This window comes from Desarmillaria tabescens (genome assembly GCF_030435595.1).
Source record: "Desarmillaria tabescens strain CCBAS 213 chromosome Unknown EV420scaffold_2, whole genome shotgun sequence".
Taxonomy (NCBI): Eukaryota; Fungi; Basidiomycota; class Agaricomycetes; order Agaricales; family Physalacriaceae; genus Desarmillaria; species Desarmillaria tabescens.
Window position 1 is genome coordinate 136,841 of NW_026848301.1, and position 20,776 is coordinate 157,616.

The 20,776-nt window shown below is 48.5% G+C and overlaps 8 protein-coding genes across 8 annotated transcripts; 4 read left to right on the forward strand and 4 right to left on the reverse strand.

Moving 5' to 3' along the window:
- Positions 1-380: 380 nt before the first annotated feature.
- On the forward strand, positions 381-1,124 carry EV420DRAFT_1634975 (uncharacterized protein; the record flags this gene model as incomplete). The annotated part of the gene is made up of 2 exons (XM_060476392.1): positions 381-520; positions 581-1,124. The coding sequence occupies 2 exons, from the start codon at positions 381-383 to the stop codon at positions 1,122-1,124; spliced, it is 684 nt and encodes a 227-aa protein (XP_060337988.1).
- Positions 1,125-2,069: 945 nt separating this feature from the next.
- Positions 2,070-4,240, forward strand: EV420DRAFT_1501008 (uncharacterized protein). Its single transcript, XM_060471033.1, has 8 exons — positions 2,070-2,254; positions 2,307-2,476; positions 2,534-2,693; positions 2,751-2,859; positions 2,906-2,987; positions 3,044-3,349; positions 3,478-3,980; positions 4,038-4,240. Exons 1-8 carry the CDS (start codon positions 2,136-2,138, stop codon positions 4,152-4,154), a joined length of 1,566 nt encoding a protein of 521 aa, XP_060337989.1. The 5' UTR covers positions 2,070-2,135; the 3' UTR covers positions 4,155-4,240.
- Positions 4,241-4,295: 55 nt separating this feature from the next.
- EV420DRAFT_1757991 (RNA polymerase II transcription elongation factor-domain-containing protein) lies at positions 4,296-5,929 on the forward strand. The gene is made up of 5 exons (XM_060480534.1): positions 4,296-4,507; positions 4,558-4,664; positions 4,716-4,799; positions 4,855-4,930; positions 4,981-5,929. The coding sequence occupies exons 1-5, from the start codon at positions 4,351-4,353 to the stop codon at positions 5,832-5,834; spliced, it is 1,278 nt and encodes a 425-aa protein (XP_060337990.1). The 5' UTR covers positions 4,296-4,350; the 3' UTR covers positions 5,835-5,929.
- Positions 5,930-6,076: 147 nt separating this feature from the next.
- EV420DRAFT_1259943 (ferritin-like domain-containing protein) lies at positions 6,077-7,472 on the reverse strand (the record flags this gene model as incomplete). The annotated part of the gene is made up of 5 exons (XM_060466980.1): positions 6,077-6,547; positions 6,604-6,698; positions 6,749-7,088; positions 7,139-7,305; positions 7,367-7,472. 5 exons carry the CDS (start codon positions 7,470-7,472, stop codon positions 6,077-6,079), a joined length of 1,179 nt encoding a protein of 392 aa, XP_060337991.1.
- Positions 7,473-7,803: 331 nt separating this feature from the next.
- EV420DRAFT_425101 (peptidase S10 serine carboxypeptidase) lies at positions 7,804-10,247 on the reverse strand. Its single transcript, XM_060482049.1, has 14 exons — positions 10,017-10,247; positions 9,878-9,963; positions 9,796-9,822; positions 9,700-9,741; positions 9,545-9,644; positions 9,338-9,491; positions 9,164-9,288; positions 9,017-9,110; positions 8,851-8,968; positions 8,770-8,795; positions 8,474-8,720; positions 8,258-8,424; positions 8,096-8,195; positions 7,804-8,047 (listed from the first exon to the last, which is right to left on the reverse strand). The coding sequence occupies exons 1-13, from the start codon at positions 10,187-10,189 to the stop codon at positions 8,124-8,126; spliced, it is 1,431 nt and encodes a 476-aa protein (XP_060337992.1). The 5' UTR covers positions 10,190-10,247; the 3' UTR covers positions 7,804-8,047; positions 8,096-8,123.
- A 3,785-nt stretch (positions 10,248-14,032) lies between these two features.
- EV420DRAFT_1742822 (uncharacterized protein) lies at positions 14,033-17,168 on the reverse strand (the record flags this gene model as incomplete). The annotated part of the gene is made up of 12 exons (XM_060480061.1): positions 16,344-17,168; positions 16,119-16,287; positions 15,954-16,062; positions 15,506-15,897; positions 15,394-15,453; positions 15,154-15,332; positions 15,045-15,101; positions 14,598-14,992; positions 14,507-14,545; positions 14,352-14,447; positions 14,265-14,331; positions 14,033-14,214 (listed from the first exon to the last, which is right to left on the reverse strand). The coding sequence occupies exons 1-12, from the start codon at positions 17,071-17,073 to the stop codon at positions 14,033-14,035; spliced, it is 2,475 nt and encodes an 824-aa protein (XP_060337993.1). The 5' UTR covers positions 17,074-17,168.
- EV420DRAFT_1501030 (uncharacterized protein) lies at positions 17,169-19,301 on the reverse strand. The gene is made up of 7 exons (XM_060471034.1): positions 19,224-19,301; positions 18,897-19,031; positions 18,146-18,399; positions 17,956-18,096; positions 17,667-17,906; positions 17,517-17,552; positions 17,169-17,480 (listed from the first exon to the last, which is right to left on the reverse strand). The coding sequence occupies exons 1-7, from the start codon at positions 19,276-19,278 to the stop codon at positions 17,301-17,303; spliced, it is 1,041 nt and encodes a 346-aa protein (XP_060337994.1). The 5' UTR covers positions 19,279-19,301; the 3' UTR covers positions 17,169-17,300.
- On the forward strand, positions 19,302-20,774 carry EV420DRAFT_1501035 (uncharacterized protein). The gene is made up of 3 exons (XM_060471035.1): positions 19,302-19,531; positions 19,608-19,696; positions 19,762-20,774. The coding sequence occupies exons 1-3, from the start codon at positions 19,349-19,351 to the stop codon at positions 20,549-20,551; spliced, it is 1,062 nt and encodes a 353-aa protein (XP_060337995.1). The 5' UTR covers positions 19,302-19,348; the 3' UTR covers positions 20,552-20,774.
- Positions 20,775-20,776: the final 2 nt, after the last annotated feature.

Sequence of the window (20,776 nt, forward strand, 5' to 3'; positions counted from 1 at the left end):
GAATCTCTTGGGATGCGGTTGGCGTCTTTGGATCGCAGTACCAGGAGGAGCTGGAACTTGAACATGCACTGTGCCATTCTACAGGGAGTATGGCAGTACCTCCTGGCATTATTCCTGATGATCCGCTGGATCAGCCGCTAACGGATGACGAATCACAGTAGTTTCTGTATCCTTGGTCCCTCCCCTTGACATTAACCTAGTCTTTTTCCAGGACGGTACGGTGATCTCTAATGCCGACCATCACATCTGATACTCGGAGTCTTAATTACCTTGTTCACATTAACAAATTACGTCACATGTATACGAACAGGAACCCAGAAGAAGTTCAAGGACCCGAAAGGACAATGGGGAGGTCCAATTCGGAGTTGAAAGTCTTATCCATGCTCACATCCACACTGCGCTCCTGTCTTATCATATACGTTTTACCCACATGTCTCTTATCGACAGTGGTCGTTCCAGATTATCCATTTGTTTATAAACCGTCGTTTGACGGTTTCCCTTGCTCCTTGAAAGCCACTATGTAAGTTTTTTTGCCTCTTCTTCCGAACTCTTCTCTCTGATTGTCTGTTTCCCTTCTCAGCCAGAGAGACGACATCTACGCATCTCTCGCCAAATCTGACCAGGTATGGAAGTCCCACTGGATAATTTACTTCGTAATCGTTTGTCAAGCTTCCTCTCTCTGTTTAATATTGAACATTGATGATGCCCATAGAATCCGAGAAAGGGTTTCCAAGATGCATGCAACAAATCAAGGCAATACCAGTCCCTGGAAATACGAGCGTGTGGAATGGAATGGACCGGACTCTACGTTAGCTGTCACCTTCACGAAGATTGGACATGTCGATGACGATCTAACCGTGGAGGCGTTTGAGCAGTATATCATCGATATCTCGATGTCGATTCCCGACGTTGATCGTGGAAAAGAGTCACGCTTCACCTGTCGTGTTTGGTTCAAAGAGGCGATCCGTAGGTTGAATGACGCCCAACTTTTTGTTAATTGTCCCGATGTAGATGCCCTTGAAAAAGAGCTTAATCGGAAGGCTACAGCCCTCCAGTATGCTCAGCTCGATATCACACTCCCAAAATTGCTGGTAGCGAAGAAGGCTGCACCTTGGTCTAGCTGATACGCAAATATCGCCCGTTCGTATGGTTGCGGTGGCCATGTTGTCGAATTTCCAACGAATTTCTACGTTTCGTGTTGGAGTCTACCCATTTACTATAGAAATCCTGTTTCGCATACCACAAATATCTGTCTATCTATTCCTGCTTCAGAATACATTCATTGTCATTCAGCGTTCAACTATTTACCTTCGCGACATGTCCGGCGGCTTGCGAGAAATATTCAGTCAAGTTCTGAAATGCCGCACAGGATATGGCTACATATAAGTAATATCCTCAGCTCGCCCTCCAAAGATGTTGACAACCCACACGGAGAGCCATACCAGACGCGCGAGTACATTGCTTGTGAGTGTCCGTTATAGCGGGAAGTCCTCCAAGATGGCCCAAGATCGGTTGTATCTGTGACGCAAAGTGCGCAATCAAAGGGCTAAGTCAGTTCATCAAGAACTCAGGTGCATCAGCAACGACCGAGGGTCATAGGCACCAGCGATAGCTCCAGAGTCCAGAATTGCAGGAAGACGAAGGAGATGAGCGGGAACAAGAGGAAGACTTGGAAAACGGGAGTAGATAATAATCCACACGAGGGAACACTCCAAGGGAACAAATTCACCATACGAAACCATACATACGTTCGTTTAACTTCAACTACGGCCCTCTGCACTGAGACTCAACCCGACCCACCTGAAAAAAAGTTGGAACAAAGAATTTAACAGTTAACTAACTATCCCGTACGTCTGTCTTTCAATATGCCATGGAGTCAAACCAGAAAGAGCCTGGTAGCAGAGAGTGTACTTTGTTAATCAAATGCAGAAAGTAAAATCTACTACTACCAAGATACAAAAATTCGCAAAAATTCGTTCGACTGGTCGGCACCTCGGCCCGGAAAACGGATCGCTCAGAATAGCATACAACTCCCACGGACACCTGTGGGAAAAATCAAAATAAATTTCTCAACGCCCGTCCTCGATTCCTCATACATACTAAACGCGTCCGGCCACCCTTCTTGGTTATTCACGATGCTGGTGCTCTTCGAGACCGCAATGGGCTACTGCCTCTTCAAAATGTCCAAATCTGCGTCACCCGATGACCAGAACATCTGGAAAGAGTTCGAGACGCCCGAAAAGGCCAACAAACTGTGAGTACGCCTCTTTTCTCTCTGTTGGATGTACAGTACTTACCGGTATTAGGCTCAAACTCAAGGCCATTCACCGATTCACGACAACAGCAACCGCAGTAGAAGACATGACGGCTCTGCAAGACGGAAAAGTCGGACCCGGACTGAAAAAGTTCTTGAGCGACGAGGTGGCGGGGAAAGGCAAGGGCAAGGAGTCGTTGCTAGTTGCTGAGACGCATTTGGGTACGTTTCTCGTCTGTTTGGATGCTTTTTTCTGCATGTGCTTACTTGGCCTTGCAGCGACCGCTATAAAAGACCTACTGAGCATAAAAACCACCGCCGGTGCGTCAAATATGGATCTGTATCGTGGCATTCGAGGACAGCTCGCGTCGTTGTTGGACGGACTGGACCCGAAGGATCTGTCGACTATGAGTCTTGGTCTCAGTCACTCGCTTTCTCGGTATGTGGTCATTTTTCGGGTATTCGTAGCATGGGTTGATTTTTTCAAACTTCTTAGTTTTAAAATAAAATTCTCGCCTGATAAGGTGGACACCATGATTGTGCAAGCCATTGCCCTTCTCGATGATCTCGACAAGGAAATCAACATATATGCTATGCGTGTCAAGGTGCGTCCTTTACTTTCATGCAAAATTTGATACTGACCTTGAGCAGGAATGGTATGGATGGCATTTCCCGGAACTCGCTAAAATCATCGTCGACAACATTGCCTATGCAAAAGTGATCAAGCACATGGGTATGCTTTTTGGGACCTAGTTGTTTTTTTTTACGACGCTAAGAGCTGTTTGCCAGGCTTCCGTACTAATGCATCATCAACATCTTTCGCCACAATACTACCCGAAGACCTCGAACAAGCCGTCAAAGCCGCCGCCGAAATCTCAATGGGAACCGAAATATCCGACTCTGACATTGCCCACATCCACTCCCTCTGTGACCAAGTTATCTCCATCTCCGCCTATCGAACTCAGCTCTCAGAGTATCTCCGGAACCGCATGAATGCCATCGCGCCCAACCTTACCGTCCTTGTCGGTGAGCTCGTCGGGGCCCGACTCATCTCCCACGCCGGAAGTCTCATGAGTCTCGCCAAGCACCCAGCGAGTACTGTCCAGATCCTTGGAGCCGAAAAGGCCCTCTTCCGCGCGCTGAAAACCTAAGCACGATACCCCCAAGTATGGCCTGATATACCACGCGTCTCTCATTGGCCAGGCGCCCCCGAAATTGAAAAGGCAAAATGGCGCGTATGGTCGCCACTAAAGCCGCACTGTCAATACGCCTGGATGCTCTAGCGGATTCTGATGGAAAATCAGAGCCTGACGCGCCGTCAATAGGACTTGCGCATCGGGCCAAGCTCGAATCGCGGTTACGTGCGATGGAGTATGAAGATGGAGCTACTGGTGTGCGGCGGTTTGCTGGGAATGGGAAGCAGCAGCAGCAGCAGCGCTTTGATATGTCGGGGCAGACGAAGACGTACAACACCAAGGCGGATGATGTGGATTTCGTGTCGACACAGCGGGAGGATCCGATAGAGATTGCTGTCAAGGCTGTTTCGGATGTGAAAGAGGACAAAAAGAAAGCAAAGGAGGAGAGACGGGCGAAGCGGAAGGCAGAGAAGGAAAAGGGCAAGGATGCTGATGGAGATGTGACAATGAACGGTGACGAGGAAGAAGAGAAGAAGGACAAGAAGAGGAAACGAAGGGAAAGTGAGATTGTTAACGGGCATGAGGAAAAGGTAGGAACTTTTTTCTCCCCTGTTTTCTGTCTGTCTGCTGACCATTTTTTGTAACAGGAGGAGACTGAAGAGGAAAGAAAAGCACGGAAAAAGGCACGCAAGGCGGAAAAGGCAGCGGCGAAAGAGACAAATGGCGATTCGTCACCGAAGAAAAAGAAAAAGAAATCGGATTAGGCCTTTTTGTCTTCGTGTTGCGTATCTACTGAGATGTATATATTTAATTTTTATTGCCAAGCCAAGGAAGACCGGCCCGGACCAGCCACAAACAGCCCCTTTGGGCCACATCGTTACCTCAGCAATTATTGTTCGGGATAACTGAAATAGCAGTGCAGTGAGCCTTGCCCTCCTCCTTCACTCTCCTTCAACGTCGATGGCGGCAACGACGACGACGAGCGCCTTTGCTCTGCCACACGGCCGGCACGATGTAACCATTGGAACCTCGCTCTCCCGTCTCCTCCGCCAGCGCAAGGGCACCGCGCCTGCCAAGCGATCGAATATGCCCGATCGTGACTTTTATTCGCTGCGATGTTCGTCGTCGTCGTCTGTTCTGTTCGACTCCTCGACTGACTCTATGTAGACAATTTCAAGCCCTCGTCAGTCGACACTACCAAGTCTGGCACCCTGGAGGTCCGCAAGAATCAGGGCGATAGTGCGACCGTCACCGTGGAACACCCGAGCACCCAGGTCAGACCGCCACGATACACATTTTGGGCCTTTACTGATACCCTACTGCAGTCAGGAGAGGTTCATAGATTCAATGGTAACGAGAATGCAGCAAAAGACTACGCCTGTGTGCTAATCTTTGACGAACAAACCGGGGTACGCCACTCGCCGTCGTCGTCGGTGTACTGTCACTTACCCTCTTCATACACAGAGATTCTCTCTAGAAAAGCTCGACTCTGTCTTGACCGTCGACTACGCCGAGAGACGAGCAGCGGCACCTGCAGAAAGTGCGTCGCCTTGTCTTGCCATCATTCATTTACTCTAACACATGGTACAGCGCGGCCGCCTGCACCTTCACGGCCACCGTCGGCTTCTTATACCCAGGCTTCTTCGTCTCGTCCAGCAGCGAAGCCCAAGCCTGCCAAGGATACTCGCCGGGACCTCAGCGATGCAGACTTTGAAGGGCTAGTCGAAGACATCCCTCTCGGACGACAACAGGACCAGGAAGAAGGTGAAGTAACCCTCTCTCCTCCAAGGCCTCCCTCGCCGCCCAAGAAGGTCAAGTCGACAGTCTCTCGGCCGACGAAATCCGCTCCTAAACCCAAACCCGACGTGCCTCCGAAACCGACCAAAGCTGCTCCTGCGAAACCAACTCCCAAACGAGCCATTCCCGACGTGGAAGACTTTGATCTTAGACCCGCCAAACGCTCCAAGCCGGCCCCAGCGCCCCCACCAGTTGTGGAGCAACGAGCACGTCTCGAGCTCCCGGGGAGCTCTTTCTCATATTCCCAGCCTCTTCCTGCACCACCCTCGCTCGCACTTCCTACCTCTGCGGCACCGCCTCCTCCAGCACAGGACGTCGCGTCGGATTCAGAAGAGGATTGGGACGAGGTCTCTGCTCAGATCCCCCCACCGGCCGACGACGGCGGAGAAGAGATCGACATGGACATGTTTAGCATGATGCTCGAAAGGCAGCTTGACCAGTCGTTGTCGGGAGCAGTGGGACAGGAGCCCGAGGACGATGAATATGACGAGGAAGACGTGGACGGGCCTGATTTTCTGTTCAGCGAGATGACAGATGGCGAACCTCCTTCGGGGGCGCCCATATCGTTGAACCAGTATGCCGGTGGGGACATGGCCAGTCACGACGAAGACGATTACACTTCTAGCGATGATAGTGACGAGGATTAGATATCAGATTCCAATATATACATTATACCTGTTCTTTTCACACGCATTTATACCGGAGGCATCATTATAATACCATCACTTTTTTTTCAATCAGTCACGCATTTTCCCATAAAGCACCAAGGGTAATTAGTCCAGCCTCCCACCCATAAGTACAAGAATTACGAACTATAAACAGGGTATCCGACGTATATAAATCAAAGCCTTTATCACCCGAGCGACAGGAAAGTGTCCATTAAACACAACTATGAAAAACCTAGGACTGTGATTTTTCCATCTCCAGAGGGACCAGTCGGGCTCGCTGCAATAGCGGCAGTCGATGCGGCGGCACCACTAGCATTTCCTGCAGAAACTGTTGCTGATGCTGCTGCTGCCGCCGTGGCTGTTTGAGCCGATGCACTCGAAATGATGGACGACGCCTGCTCCGGTGAGATCGTACTCGTCGTCACTGACGCTGTTCCATTCGACGATGACACCGCTGCCGACGACCGAACTAACTGCCCAATCGTCTGCGGTGATGTGTCCACAAACGCCATCGTCGGCCCAGCCACGAGCTGCGACGTCGCACGGTCCCGGACATTGTTCAGCAAGGGTTGGGAATCCGACGTAATCCATATAGCGACGGGTCCGTCGATGCCCTGCGGTACGACGCATGCGGAAAGTGGGAGGGAGATGGAGAAAGCTGCTCCACCAACCATCATTTGGCAAAACGAATTCTGTTCGCAGGGGCGTTAGTCCATGGGGAAAGCAGACTGGTTGAGATTGAACTCACACTGCTGGATGAACCGTTGATTGCGGAAGATTCAAAGGTCAGAAGAGTACCAGGACCAACAGAACCAGTATTGGTGATAGTAAGTGTAGGGTTCGCTGCACAAAATTGTCAGATCACAAACAAAAAGTACTAATCTCAGACGCACCTGTGACTCCCAAGTCACATCCCTGATTGAGGAAAGGCGACGCAACAGCTAACACCTCCTGCGGCGTGAATCCAATATCGAAGGCTTGAGGAATTGCGCTCCCAGTACCAGAAAGGAGGTTCAACACAGTCTGATGCCGAGCTTCGACGGTGAGGATCGAACCGGCCGCTTGAAGGAGGACAGGATCTGACAGGAGGGGAGCCGCTCCCAAGTAAGCCGAAACTCCCAGATTCTCCACCACCCGCGCGGTGGCTGCCATAGTAGCGACATCGGTAAGAGCCGAGTCAAAATTGAAGGTGCATGATGTGATGGGTTGCTGTCCGGATGACTTTAGCGCGGACTGCGTGATTCAATGTCAGCTGGCCTCAAAATAATAGAGGATCCGCATACCTGAAGGGTAGAAGAATGGGTGGCCTCGTCGGCTTGGATGACACTGAACAGTTCCGTCGGGACTGACGGAGAAACAAACCCAGCCGCCGTAAAATCAGAAGCTTGGAACTTGGACAAGGCGGACTGGTAGAATGACGACTCAAATTGCTCCAGAACATCGGCAAACTCTAGAAACAAAAACAAAGAGTCAGCTTTGTACCTAAGACAACAAAAATGAACAAGACGCACTGAGCACCAATATATCTGTATCTGATCGTTTCCCGTAGAATTTTGCAGGTGCAGCAAATGCTGCAAGAGGCGCTGCCAGGCAAAGAATAGACGTCGAATAACGCATTGAGAGAAAAGTCGAATGAATGAAGCCTGCTTGAAATAGAACGTGAAAGACCAAGGGCGCAGCCCAATAACGAAAGAACGACTATCGCAGCAAGCAGTCAGCTGCATCCCAAGAGCGATAGAAACAGGAAACAGACGTACCTATAGAAAGTGAAAGGAAGGAGGGTGAAAGGTGAAAGGGGCTTCGATCGCATCCAGGTACAGCTTTTATATCAGCTGCGTGGGAAAATTCTCGATCTCTTGGCTTTCAGCCGGAATATGATTGGCTTCGGTGTCGTCGGGCACAACGAATGTGATAGGACAATCATCACCATGGTGACTCTACCAACCATTGGTCCAAGCGAAGTTATCCAAGAGAAGATCTACCAGGGCTCAACAATCGCTTTGTTATAAAGTGTTCTAGGACCCTGAGAACTATGATCATGGATGGATAGGAGGAGCTCAGGACAACTGAATAAGAAAAAAAAATTCAATCCGGTCCTCAGCTCCCGCAATCAGATCGCGCCATCCTTCCGACCAGCGTGTAACCTCGGGACGGTGTGGTCGGACATTGTAATCGCGGTTAGTATTGATTGGCTAAGTGTTGTTGCTAGTAGTGAACGTGTTCGATGTTTAAGTACATGCCTGGTATCTGACACGCCATCATCAATCATCACCAAAGGTGTCCATTGGCTATCCAATGGCTGATCAAGGCGAGAGACTCGGCAGGTTTGTCGTGCGGGACGTAAACACAAGCAAGAACGACGTCAGTAAGCCTCAAGGAACACGGGAAAGATCGGGACTCATCATATGTCCAGCTCCTCGAACCATCGCAAACGTCAGCAACGTTGTTTGCTTGATTTCACCCGCCTTGCTACCCCCAACAAACCAATCTTCCCACTGGACTTCAGTGTATTCTTTCTTCCCGCTCCATTCCAGTTCATCAACCCACAATTTATTCGCGACCCAATTGCCTGGGATTACGATTCAATTTAAAAGATAAGCAACGGTGATGGTACATACACTGCCAATCATAAGTTCCTGCGTAAATCAATACCCGGATACCTCGGTCAAGGAGGCCAGCGACATAATATTGTGTCGGTACGGCCCATTTGTCCATATGCGCATTAAAGTTCTGGCCGACCATAGAAGAGCACGCAGAAAAGTTGTATGGCGTCTCCACACCCAGTAATTTCCGAGTTTCGGGCAAATCGAGGTACTTCTTGATAGCTGTATTTTCAGCATAGCACAGGTCGTCTCCAACGCACATCTTCCAAAAGCTGCAGATAAGAATAAAATCCGAAGCAGTAGGACATTACCTTGGAGATATCATACACATTGCGACCTAAACCGTCATGAGCATCCGATTTATCATGATGGAACTGACCACTGACACATACCACTGGCCCACATCCCTGTTGATAGTTCAGAATCACAAAAGTTGACTGCTGCCCGACAGTTAATGGTATCAAAGGATTCTATACAGCCTTGACGCATGGCCAATTGACATCGTGGCAGCTGTAGAACACGCTGTTAGATAATGTGCCACAACTTGAGAAGACTTACGGCAGTTTTCATGCGAACACAGGTCTTTATAGATTGAAAAGGAACATCGAGAGCAGCGGTACCACACTCGATCTCATATCTTCCCGCGTATAAACTGAAATATCCCCGTGAGCGCGTGGATGATCACCGACCACATAGAAGACTTACGTCGAAATATCCGTAATGCCGTTACCAATCAGCACACTCTGAAGATTCAGCGTCGGGCGACCTTCAACTTTTGCTATCTGGTTCTGGTCGTATATCTCACTCGCAAACACCGGGAGATAACGGCCCTACGAAAGTCACTAAGCATATGAGCATCAAGGAAACGAGCAGACAAACCCCGTACGATTCCCCAGAGAGATGAAGTCTCCGACCGGAAAACTGTTTGAAAGTCTCAAAAAAGATTGTGACGAACGCGTGAACGTTCTTAGCAGCGGCCTCAGTCGTTTGTACGGTCTCCCCATAATCCGCATATGAGAAACCTACTCCCACACTACCAGTAAGTCACGTCAGACGGAGGCAGCTAAGATCATAGAAAAATCTTGCGGCTGATCGAGGAAAAAGATGTTCGCAACTTCGTTCCAAGAGTAAGGGTTCCAAACAGTCCCATTGGAAGAGGATCCATCCATATCGATGCTGCATGGACCTAACAGGATAGTACCAGTCAGACATCAATGATAATCCTACTAAGATGTTGGTACCTAATTCCATGAGAAGTCCCATTGAAGACGAACATCCAGGACCTACACGAAGGATCAGTTGTAAGCCGAGTCCGCATACTACATAAACGAGCTCACCTCCATTTATCCACATCATAACATCATCTTGAGAAATTATTAGAAAACGAGACACAGATATAGCTACGGTCGGTCATCAGACCTTTGTCGGGATTGCGCCTACTCTCAAAGAAATAGAAGAATATGTGCTTCGCCCCTTGGTCGACATCCAGATATCCCGTGTATGCACTACGAAAATTGGTGAGAGATGTAGCCCTGGAACAAAGTAAAATTGGAGTCACTTGACTGTTGAATCACAAAAACTTGTCTTCTTGACACGTACACGATGTCCAGGATACCTGGGATGAGATACAACAGTGAATTTGTCCAGTTGTAAAGACGACAGTTGAGCACCTTCGAGTGCATATGACGCCAAACCCTCATTCAAGGGCAGTCTGAAGCATAGAAAATACATAGATCGGCAACAGAGAAAACAAGAAAACTGCGCATCTCATGGTCGAGAAAGAGATAAGTCACCCGGAGTTAAAATGGAGAACGCAAGTTCTTCGGACTAACGGCCCGGAAACGTGAACTGGTCAATTGAATTCCCACACTTCTAAAAAATGTCAACGACCCCGCGGGTTTCGTTACCAGTATTACTCCCTTGCCTTAATTGAGAAATACAAATGGATCCCAGCCGACTATCATCCGCAGCACAGGCTTCTTTAAACTTGAAACACGATGGAGCTTTTGTTCTATTTACGAACACAGAGCTCGGTGAAATTATCGGGCACTTGAGAGATTCGAGGGCGCAACAAAAGACATGATGTTTAATCAATGACTCTGTTATTCAAGGAGCTTATGGGTCTCCGAAGACATCTTGGCATCCAAACGTTGGTTGTTTAAGTCCCTGGGCTCATATCAATTTCAATGATACCGCATATCCATGAATGGACGCCACAAAAGTCAGCACTATATCTGCTAGTATATTCACCCGGTATTATGCGCTGAGAGAGGCGTGAGAGGGAGGCGTGGCCTTATCTGATAGCGCACATACCAATCGACTCGTCACTGGCAACTCTGAGCTGGCGAGTCTTTCTCATGGGCTAAATGTGTACGCGATTTACTGCAAACGTTACCTGTCCAGGATGTTCATAGATTAGGTGAGCAACATGCAAAGAGTATGGAGACAACAAACGGACCAGAAATTCCCCCGACACTACAAGCCCGCCAAGCATTCCCAGTCGTCCAACCATTCATAATCTGACGGGTTCTGTGAGAGTATCCACCTAAGCGCAGAGAGTCAAGTGATATGGAGATGCAAGGATCTTAGAACAGACATCCGTAGCGCTGCAGCGGCAGAATTCTGGCACTGCAACGCTACGGCTGCAGAGTCCTAAAGTCTGTGCAGCTATCAGGATAGGGCGCAACCAGTGTCAGACCATTCTATGACGAAATAATATACACAGTCCTTGACTCGCCCGGCCGTCGTTGACATTACTGACGTCGTCCACTGCCCCCTCCATTGCTGCTCTACGAGATTAGTAGGACGTTGATTGTTGCTGAAACCTCTATCTCCCGATGGCGGCAAGCAAGGCTCACCACAGACTTTCTAAAATGTGTGGTCAAAGAGTAACGCTAGAGACGGTGTGAGAGGCCCACGAGGTACCTTGGTGTTTATCCTGCAAATTTTCAGGGCACTCCGTCAATCGTCGACCCAGTCATGGATGCATGAGCGGCCTTAGCTCTGCGTTTCGAGCTTGGCGCAGAGGCAGTACGAAAACGCCTGGTGAAAATCACGACAGAGGTCGAAGATTTGCATAGCAGACATATCAAGGCTTGAAGTTCAAGAGAGAAAATTGTGGGACGAGTCTCGTCGTGTAGGCATACAGGAACGTGGGACTTCTTAGATATCGACTTTCTCAGACTCATTTGTGGCTTTTATACCAAGATGAAGCGGAAAAAGCGCAGTTCCAGCAAAGCTCCTCTTACACTCCGTGTTGTTCTTGGAGCATGTGGAAAGACGGCATCTCTTCCTCATTCCATGTTCATGAAAGATCTTTTTTGCTCGTTGCGATTGCGGCAAAGGGTAGAAAATTTGATCAATGATCGATGATGATGATCTACTGCTAAATGGGGGAACTTAAAGCGGATCAAAGGGCGGCAAGAGATCTTATCAGACAAGGAGCGAAATGCCTCCATGCGTGCGCAGCACTGAAACTGATCTCAAGAACAAAATTTCTTCGACGTGCCGAAAAGAGCTTATGTTTACGATAAAATTCAGTTCATGTTTAGTGCCTCACTTTCACCCTCTATGGACATAGCGGCGTCCTGCAGTTACGACAATTCTAACAAATCTTAATCCGCGTTTTCTTAGCCCATCGGCGGCGGCGCTCTCTTCTACAACGGTAGTACAACGATAATATACATCATTAAAGCGACGAGAATACTCTCGATAAGGAGTCATTTTGAAGGCATCTACTTTGCTGTAGCTTCAAGCGCACCCTCGTAATAGAAGGATTAACTGAAACTCATTTGAGTCCTCGGGTCTACCATGCCGTCCGCTTTCCCCACACGGCAGCTGCGCAATGGGATTGAATAGGGTTGACTAAGTCCGAGGATTATTCTTCCTCATCGCCGGGCGCAATGTGGAAATCGGAATATCATCTTGAAACCACAGCGACGCTTGCATCGGCCGTTCGAGACTCCTTACTTTGAACTGACTTCAGGATAATTGATAGTGCGGGCAGCGTCACTTACCTCCAGTCTACTAGTCACCGATCCGATAAATTTTGGAAGAGGCTTGTGATTGTCTCCGCCAGAAAGAAGGCTCTGGCCTGGCGAGCCCGGCTTTATTATATAACTCACGCTCATCAATTTCCTGCTTTCAAGTTGATTTCCCCTATTTCTACGTATCACAAAAATCATGCTTTTGGCTTTCATCTCAAAAGTCGCAGACGCCTAGAACGGACATAACATGTCTGGAGAAATAAGCTACGCACTGGATATACTCCCCGATATTTCAGCACATTATAACCAACCCTGACTTTGTTTTAGCTTACAGGTTACATAGTAGGATGACATTTGACGGCCATTCTATTTTTCCCTTGGATTCTATCAGATTTGCACGGCGCATCGTGAAGCCTGCGCATTATAGCTCTCTTACCTATAAGATGTCCGCCCGATGCAAGTGCGTTAGTCATACTTTCCAAATAGCCGATACACGCATTTTCCGAATAGCCGATGCGCGCGCTGAGAGTTTGGAAGTCACCCAAAATGCTTGCGCCCATTCATGGACCAATCGTTGTTCAAAAACAGACCGTTTCATCAGGATACCGCAGTACGCTTGGTATACCTCCTTTCCCGCTTCACCTCGGCTAGGGCAGAGGCTGGGATCAGAGCTAGCACAGTACCTCCGCCACGTATTAGTACTAGAAAATATACTCGTGGCAATTAATAAATGCAGTCCGAAGAACACCTTTGGCCCTAGGTCTTCACCGCCCATGGGATAGCCATCCATGCGCTGCAGAACGATGAGGGGATATCAGACTTGTCCCGCATAGATCCTGCCCTGTAGCACTTCTTGATTCGGCAAATGTTCATATGAGAAAAATGTGTTATACCCCGCTCCTTCGACGTGATGTTCTACTATGACGGATGCAGACATTTGATGAAGCTTCACCCATGGCAAGCATGCCATCATGTATTGGCACTTCCCGTTATCTATTGCGTTGCAGTTGTGAAGAGAAGTCTGCTGCGCAGGACTTTGCACTCTTCGTCTTCCTATCGTCTTTCCAAACGCGGCGTGATTCGTGTGTAACTTGCTGCGTACGGATCGATAAATCCATACCCGACGGGACCGTCTTTCGGCAGCACCAGTGATATCTACGCCCATAAGGATTTGATCTCGTGCGAAACCATAACAATGTACCGGTGTCAACCCGTACACGGTCCTCGGGCGATGTGAATGACGATAAGGGTTCTTAACAGCAAACACGGGGCTCAGGCATTGTTAATCAGCATCCAACGACGTGTTGCGTATCCCGGATATAATACCAGTGAATTTTCGTACATCTGGAGATTTTGAAGGGGCGTGCCAAAGAGGTTACTGATATTAGGAACGTGGATGACACTGGTACAGAGGTGAGACAGAATAAAGTCGGTAATACGTTAAGGGATGAGAAGTGGTGGAACGAAGAGTTTTCATAAGGTGGAGTTGCTACAATGACGGTGATCGACATGTCAATTAAGAGTCTGAGCAGGATAAGAAGTATTTCTTCTTGCAGTTGTGGACCACCGTGAATAAAAGCAAGTACTTTCACCACTGGTAAGAAATCCTAGAGTCCCCCATTAGTTTCGCCATCTCCTTGGTTTCCATCCCTTTCCGGATACTTTTTGTGTCGGTGCCGATCAGCTCATTAGCGCGAAACGCCGCAAGCCATGAGTAAATGTCAAAGCCACGGCGAGGAACATGGAAGGGAAGTGTTGGGACGAAGAAGCCTGCGATGACTCCAACACACAGTACAGTTATTAGAAGGCCGACCATGTACAAAGTGTGGATCCTGGCGTAGGCAAGTACAAGGTCGGGGTATTGACGTGCAAGTGTATCGGCAGATCCTGCAAAGTAGGGACAGTACGTTGGTGGCATCTGCCCGGGCTCTTGCCTGCGCAAACAATTCGCCGGAGAGCTCTGTATATCCATAGGGCCCCGTGCCATTTGTAAAAGAGATCAACTGCAAATATCATATTATTATCAGCCACCTATGTGAGTAACTCCGAGAAAGATCCTGACCGTGGGAGATGGAACATAGAAGGCGTCTCTTCCATTGTCCTGAAATCAAAGTTCAAAAATGAAATTTGGTACAATCAGTAAACTGACGAACCTTAATCATCTGATTGACAGAATTGCCATGCAAAGTTTCGTACACGTCTTTCAGCTCTGTCGAATTTAATTGTCGCTTCACGTTAGGACCCGTCACGGCGTTGCCTGTTCGTTTCTCTTCCGGGGCACCCTGCGCAGAAGAATCCATGATCTCCTTGCTCTGACTGATAATGCCCGTAGATGAGGGCACCCCGGTGGTGGAGTTATACGTCTCTACGATGTACGGCTCGTATAGCTCCAAGCAAACAGCAGCGTCATAGCCTATACGCGTTTCCGTCCCATTTGCATCGAGGACAGATTCGTCGCTATATGTCGCGAAAGTACCGCTTGGGGAATAGGTGGTGTTTAACCGAACTAGTACCCACTCGATGGATATCCAGCCAAAACCTTCATCACCTAGATGAGAATGTCATCAGTCAAAGAATCGACACAAAAAGTGCTGCCCTACCCATTGTGACAGGATCGCTTTTAAGACTATGGGCAACACCATTGTCGCTGAAATACGCTATACGGAGACGATGGTGTTTAGGAATTCAATATAAGAAACCATCTCATACCTGCAAGTGCGGTACCGTTAACGTCAACAGTTGAGGGCAAAGTATCGTTTTTCTGGAGTACGTCCGTCACGTTGTGTTCCAGATCAGAGGAGAACACGTGACCAAAAGAAGAAAATAAAGTATTCATCGTTTCTCGAGGCGTGAATAGGTACGTGTAATTATTGAAAGACCTGGGGATGCTGTGGCGGGAGACATAAGCACCATAGCACAACAAAAAATTAACGAATCCCGTGGACGTACATATTCTTCGACCCATCAGGGACCTTCTCACAATGAATCCTGATACCCCATCGCGGATATCTTAGTAATCTTCAACGGACTAGCAGTGTATTATCAGAAAAGCAAGTTTCACCTTAACAATGATCCGGGTTCCACAGCATTTGTGTTGAAAGAATCCGTGGCGACACTAGAAAAATCGGTGCTCCATGTGGGTGTCGTCGTATTTTCAGTGAATGTCCCGAATCCACTACCACCTGGAAGAAACTGGGAGAGGCTTGCTTCAGAGAAATATGCAGTGTCGTTATTCCATGGATAGGATATAGCAGTAGGGAGCGATCTATGTGCAGCAAACGGGGACAAGGTCCATGTCAGCGTGAAGTCCTGCAATATAAGATTGAGTGACGGAAAATATAGCTTGAAGGAAGAATTGACATTGAATACTCGCGCGAGAGCAGCAGTGTTTGATATGTCGCTTTCTGATAAGTCACCTTTTACTGTGACCTCCTGGTATTCGGTGTGTTGATGCTGAGAAAAGGTGAGATCACATTGGAGACATGGATATATATCTAGAAATAGCCCACCGATACGGATGTTGATATATTGACTATACGACCCAAAATAAATGGCAGCGATGCTGCGAGGATGACATTGAGTAGGAAAAAAAGAATGGCCAGGGACCAAGGGCGCTTGCTAGACACGATTGCTTTAGTTACCTAGAAATTAAACGCGTCCAAAAAGAGACTTACTCATAATGTTGACGCTCCCTCCTCATGGTCCCTGGGTACATGAACCTGGACCACAAGAGTTGAAGCGCTGGCCAAGCGCTTGTCGGATCTCGCGAAGGAGCCGCCAAGTCACTCAGCCTGATCCCTGAGGCGCCATTGATACGCGATTGGTGGATAATCGTGGCCCAAGCTACGTTACAAATGATGGTAAGTATCCCTGTATGAATGGCAAGCACTGGTACGCACTCGCAGCTTCCAGGAATGGCCGACCCAGTGAAAGAAGGCTAAGACCCAACGCGAAACCAATAACGCCACAGCCGACACTAACAAAAAATCGGCTCCAAAAGAGTGTCTTGTTACGTGCAATTACGACGAATAGGGTTAGGATGGGGTATGCAATCAGACAAAGAATAACGTGGATTATGATTTTGGGCCATTCTGAGGTTTCAAAACTCTTTTCGACGATGTGACACTTCTGTTGCTCGCTGATGGGGGAAGCGCCTGCTGATGGTGCCTTGAATGAGGCATTATCGGCGTAGGCAGGGGAAGAGAAATGTTGTTCATATAACTCCGTAGCATCAAAGACTTCGTCTTTGAACAACATGGACTCAGATACAGCTGTGAGATCTGAGTTGTAGCTTTCAATGGATGCATAGCTCGGGCGTCTCCCATCGAACCAAGGAAGCGAAAGCTTGCTTGGACTAAACGGTGAGATGAAAATACGATCCTGGTCTGAGCAACGGCGAAGGTGGTTGGGAACGAGATGAATGTCATCATTGGTCCGACTAGGGATGTTGTCGTATGTGTCATGACGAGGAAGGCGGCTGTACAAACGCCTTGAGCTTGGTGAGGACTGTGGGAACCGGACACAGTTCGGAGGAAGTGAAGGAGGAGTATCCATAGCAGAATGAGAGTGAAACAAACTGGGAGGCGAAGGGCGAAAGAAAGAGGGAGATCCCACTTGAAGCGCGCGCATTCGTCCTTTATTAGACCTACCTCTTCCTTTATCCTCCTTACCATATTCGGAGCGTGGGAGAGTTGTTTGGACAAAGGGCAATCCAGGGTCGCTCTTCTTCACGCGTCACAGATGATTTCTAGGGACTCGAACCCTGACTTAAGCGCGAGGCCTTCAAAACCGGATCAAGATATAAGTACGCAAAAAGTTTGCAGCGGAATAAAACATAGAGTATGGACGAACGAGGGCTACAACTCTGGCACCTTATGCTTTTTCTTCTTTTTCGTCGAGGTAGAAGCATCTCCACTATCGTCAATCGACACAGCCTTCCGCTTCCGTTTCTGCTCGATAGTGGGTTCCGCGGTCTCTGCGGGAGCAACAAATGCCTCCGCACGTTCGATGCGACGCTTTTCTGTCGCGTCGACTTGCTATTAGAGGACGACATTGTCAGGCTCAGAATTGACAACATGTGGAGTTATAAACCTTTTGCTTTCTTCTCTCTGTTTCCCGGGCTTCTTTTTCGTGACGTTTGAGGAAATACTCTCCTGATTCGAGTTGCAGGTCGACCTAATATAAGATGAGGGGCGGTGCGCTGATAGAGAAAAAAAGGAGACCTTTCGAGGAAGCTGGGCAGGTGGGAAGGGAGTATACGGTTTCTTAGTAGCCTTTGATGTTGATGCTTCGGGTAAGCCAGCTGCAGCGCGCGCGTCGTTCTGTGTCTGTATTTTTTCATTCTTCTTCGCAGTCTTTTCTGAGGTCTTGAGGTGTTTCTTCCTGAATTGAGGAAGGAAACGATCCCACGATTCCGTCGCCAATTTTGGGTCTTTTGCTAGTTCACGACGTATCATGAGCTCCTAATGAATAAATGAGCGGCTGCATGAAACATTATTGGGCCTGACCTACTTTGATTCGATATATTGGGTGTATATTCTTCATGCAGTCGAGAACTATTCGGCGAACTTCCTTCAATGACTTGTAGGGACCCATGACGCTCACTGTGCTTCCTTGTACAAGGACATAGCATTGCGTTAAAAGTTCGATGGCCTATCATTATCCTGAGTCAGGCATGCATTCTAAGTGATACGCGTCGTACCTTCAGCGTGCTTCCATCTGGACCTATGATCCTTTGTCTTCGTTTGACAAATCTTTCTTTATTTCTGACCAGGTTCCCTATTTTAATGATGTCGCATGCTACGTTGTCATCCAAGATTTTCACAGCTTGATTGATGGCAACTCCTCGTGCCAGGAGTTTGATCATGTCGCGGGCCTTGAGAACGATATATGGGTCAAACGTCTTCCTCGTTGTTCTAACTGACATCGATCCATGAACGAGATCCAGTGTGCATGCTATTCCCTAGGGAGTGTAATATGAGTACCCAGAATGAATGATATGTATGAGGGCTCGATAAGTTCCAAGCGCCGAAATAACCAATGCTGTGACTCTGGCGCAGTCGGGGAACTAGATTGTGAGCTGTATTTCCCGACGCCAGTTCTTCTTCCGCCGAAATAGATCACATAAACCAGAGCCATTTAAAATGAGGCATCGCTCGTATGATAGGCGAGCATGTAGAAGTCTTAGTCTGCTACGAGCGACCCTCGGAATGAGTGCCAGGAGCTCTCCATGAGGCAGAGTTCGATCTATTCGGTTTTCTCGGTTTTCATTTGGGAGAGACGCAGTGCAAGTGCCGTGAGTATCGGGCATTAAGGGCGGCCATTCGACGTTGGAAGTAAAAAATGAACCCGAAATATGACTTTGATGGATTCTTAAGCGCGATGTCACAGCATTCCGGATTCATTTGGCGACCTGGAAATACCGAACCTTGAGCAAGAGATCGAAGACTCACATGAGCAGTCCAATGCGCGGGTGACTGCACTCCAGACTTCACGCAGGTACTTTTCACGGTATTTTGGGAAAAGGGTGGCAAACGAGGATTCCTCGGTAAATGCACCTGCTTTGTTATCGGACGGTTGAAACGCTTCTATTTTCCACTAAGGACTGTTGAGAACCATCAACAGGACCCATACAGTTGGCTTACACTGTAAAAAAAATGAACGTCAGTTGAATTTGCAGGGACGAGGTTATGTCATGCTCACTGGTCAATATCATCCGTATCCCACGCTGTGTAAGTGAGGTCAGATTAACGATAACAAAAGTAACAACGACGACAAACGCTTGTCCTTGCGGTGGCTCTTGTTCTTATTCACGACGACCTCGTCGTCAGACATGGTGATGGACAGAAGAGGAAATGAGATCGTGAGAATTTTTTTCAGTTTTACATTACCCTCCAACTACAACATGGATTCACTCGACAACCTGGATCCCGAGCTTCCTGCCCTTTCCTATGACGACGACGTCGCTTATGAAGACCAGCACCCGACGCACCCATCAAATGACCCTGGGCGGGCAGCCCTCGCCAATCGTATTGGGACCTCAAAAGTCTACTTACTGTCTGAATCATCCACGGCTAGAGTCGGCAAGGTGCGCTGGTAGCATGTCCTGGAGGTCGCCCGAACGAACCCTGATATGAGAGTACTATGATCCTTTACCTGGTAAGCGCAAGCATGCCGATGAAGACGAGGACGAGACATTGCGGGACGGGGGCGGCGAGGACGAGATGGATGAAGGTATGATGGGTATTTGCCAGTTCTTCGTGCTCATCACCCTTGCCACTAGACTTGACACATCGCGGCAATGCTATATTGCTACAGGGCACACCAATCTCTCACCTTCCCTACTGCTCGACTCTTCGCCTATGCCACGCACTTTGACGCACATCCCCTCGGCCTGGAATGGATCAACGACAACACTTGCGTGTTTGTCTTTGAAACCAAGGCTGGTGCACGTGCTGGCCAGCGTTTTCTGCAAAAGTCTCCGGCAGAAGAGCCGGACGAAGACGACTTTGTCACCGCGAAGCCAATACCTGTCGCACTATGGCCACCGGAGGAGCGCATCAACAAGAGCCTTGGGAAGGGTGAGGGCTTGAAGGGAGTGATTAGGATGCGCTGGGCGAGGGAAGGAGACGTGAAGAAGCGCGGGGCAAAGAAGGACAGTGAGTTTTACAAGAAACACGGGAGTTATGCTGGGAAAGAGGTATATGATGATAGGGAGGGTCCTGGTGTAAACAAGAGGAGGAGAAGGAACCCAGAAGAGGATAAAGCATTGCTGGATCAGGACCTGGACGAGTTTCTTGCAGAAGATGAGCCAGATACCGCACCATCGCCGCCATCCAAGATGTACTCGGACTATATCTCGTCAGATGGTCGTACGTTACTCGAGCGTACCTCTGCCCGTGAACATCCAGAGCCGGGTACTTTGGCGGGACGTTTGACTGAACGGCGCTCTCAGCGCTCAAAGAACGGGCGACCGTCGCATGATAGAGAGAGACGCAGACGGCGTGGTGGACGAGGATCAGAGAGACGGAGAGGTGAAGAGCGTCCAAATAAGAGTCAGCAGGAGCTAGATGATGAACTAGACGCTTTTTTAAGGGAAGGGGAGTGATTCATCCTGCACGTTTTGGTTTGGCTCTTGTATTTTTATTTATGAAAAACTCCCTTCTCAGTTGTACCCCACGAATCACATATCTTTCAGAGCTTTCGTCAGAAGAACAGGCACCTGTCCACTTATGACTTTGGCTAGTCACTGTGATTGTCGACTCATGGACTTACCGCATCAGTCGTTCCTTTTGAAGCTATCATGTATCTTGGTGACTCCAATCATGGGATA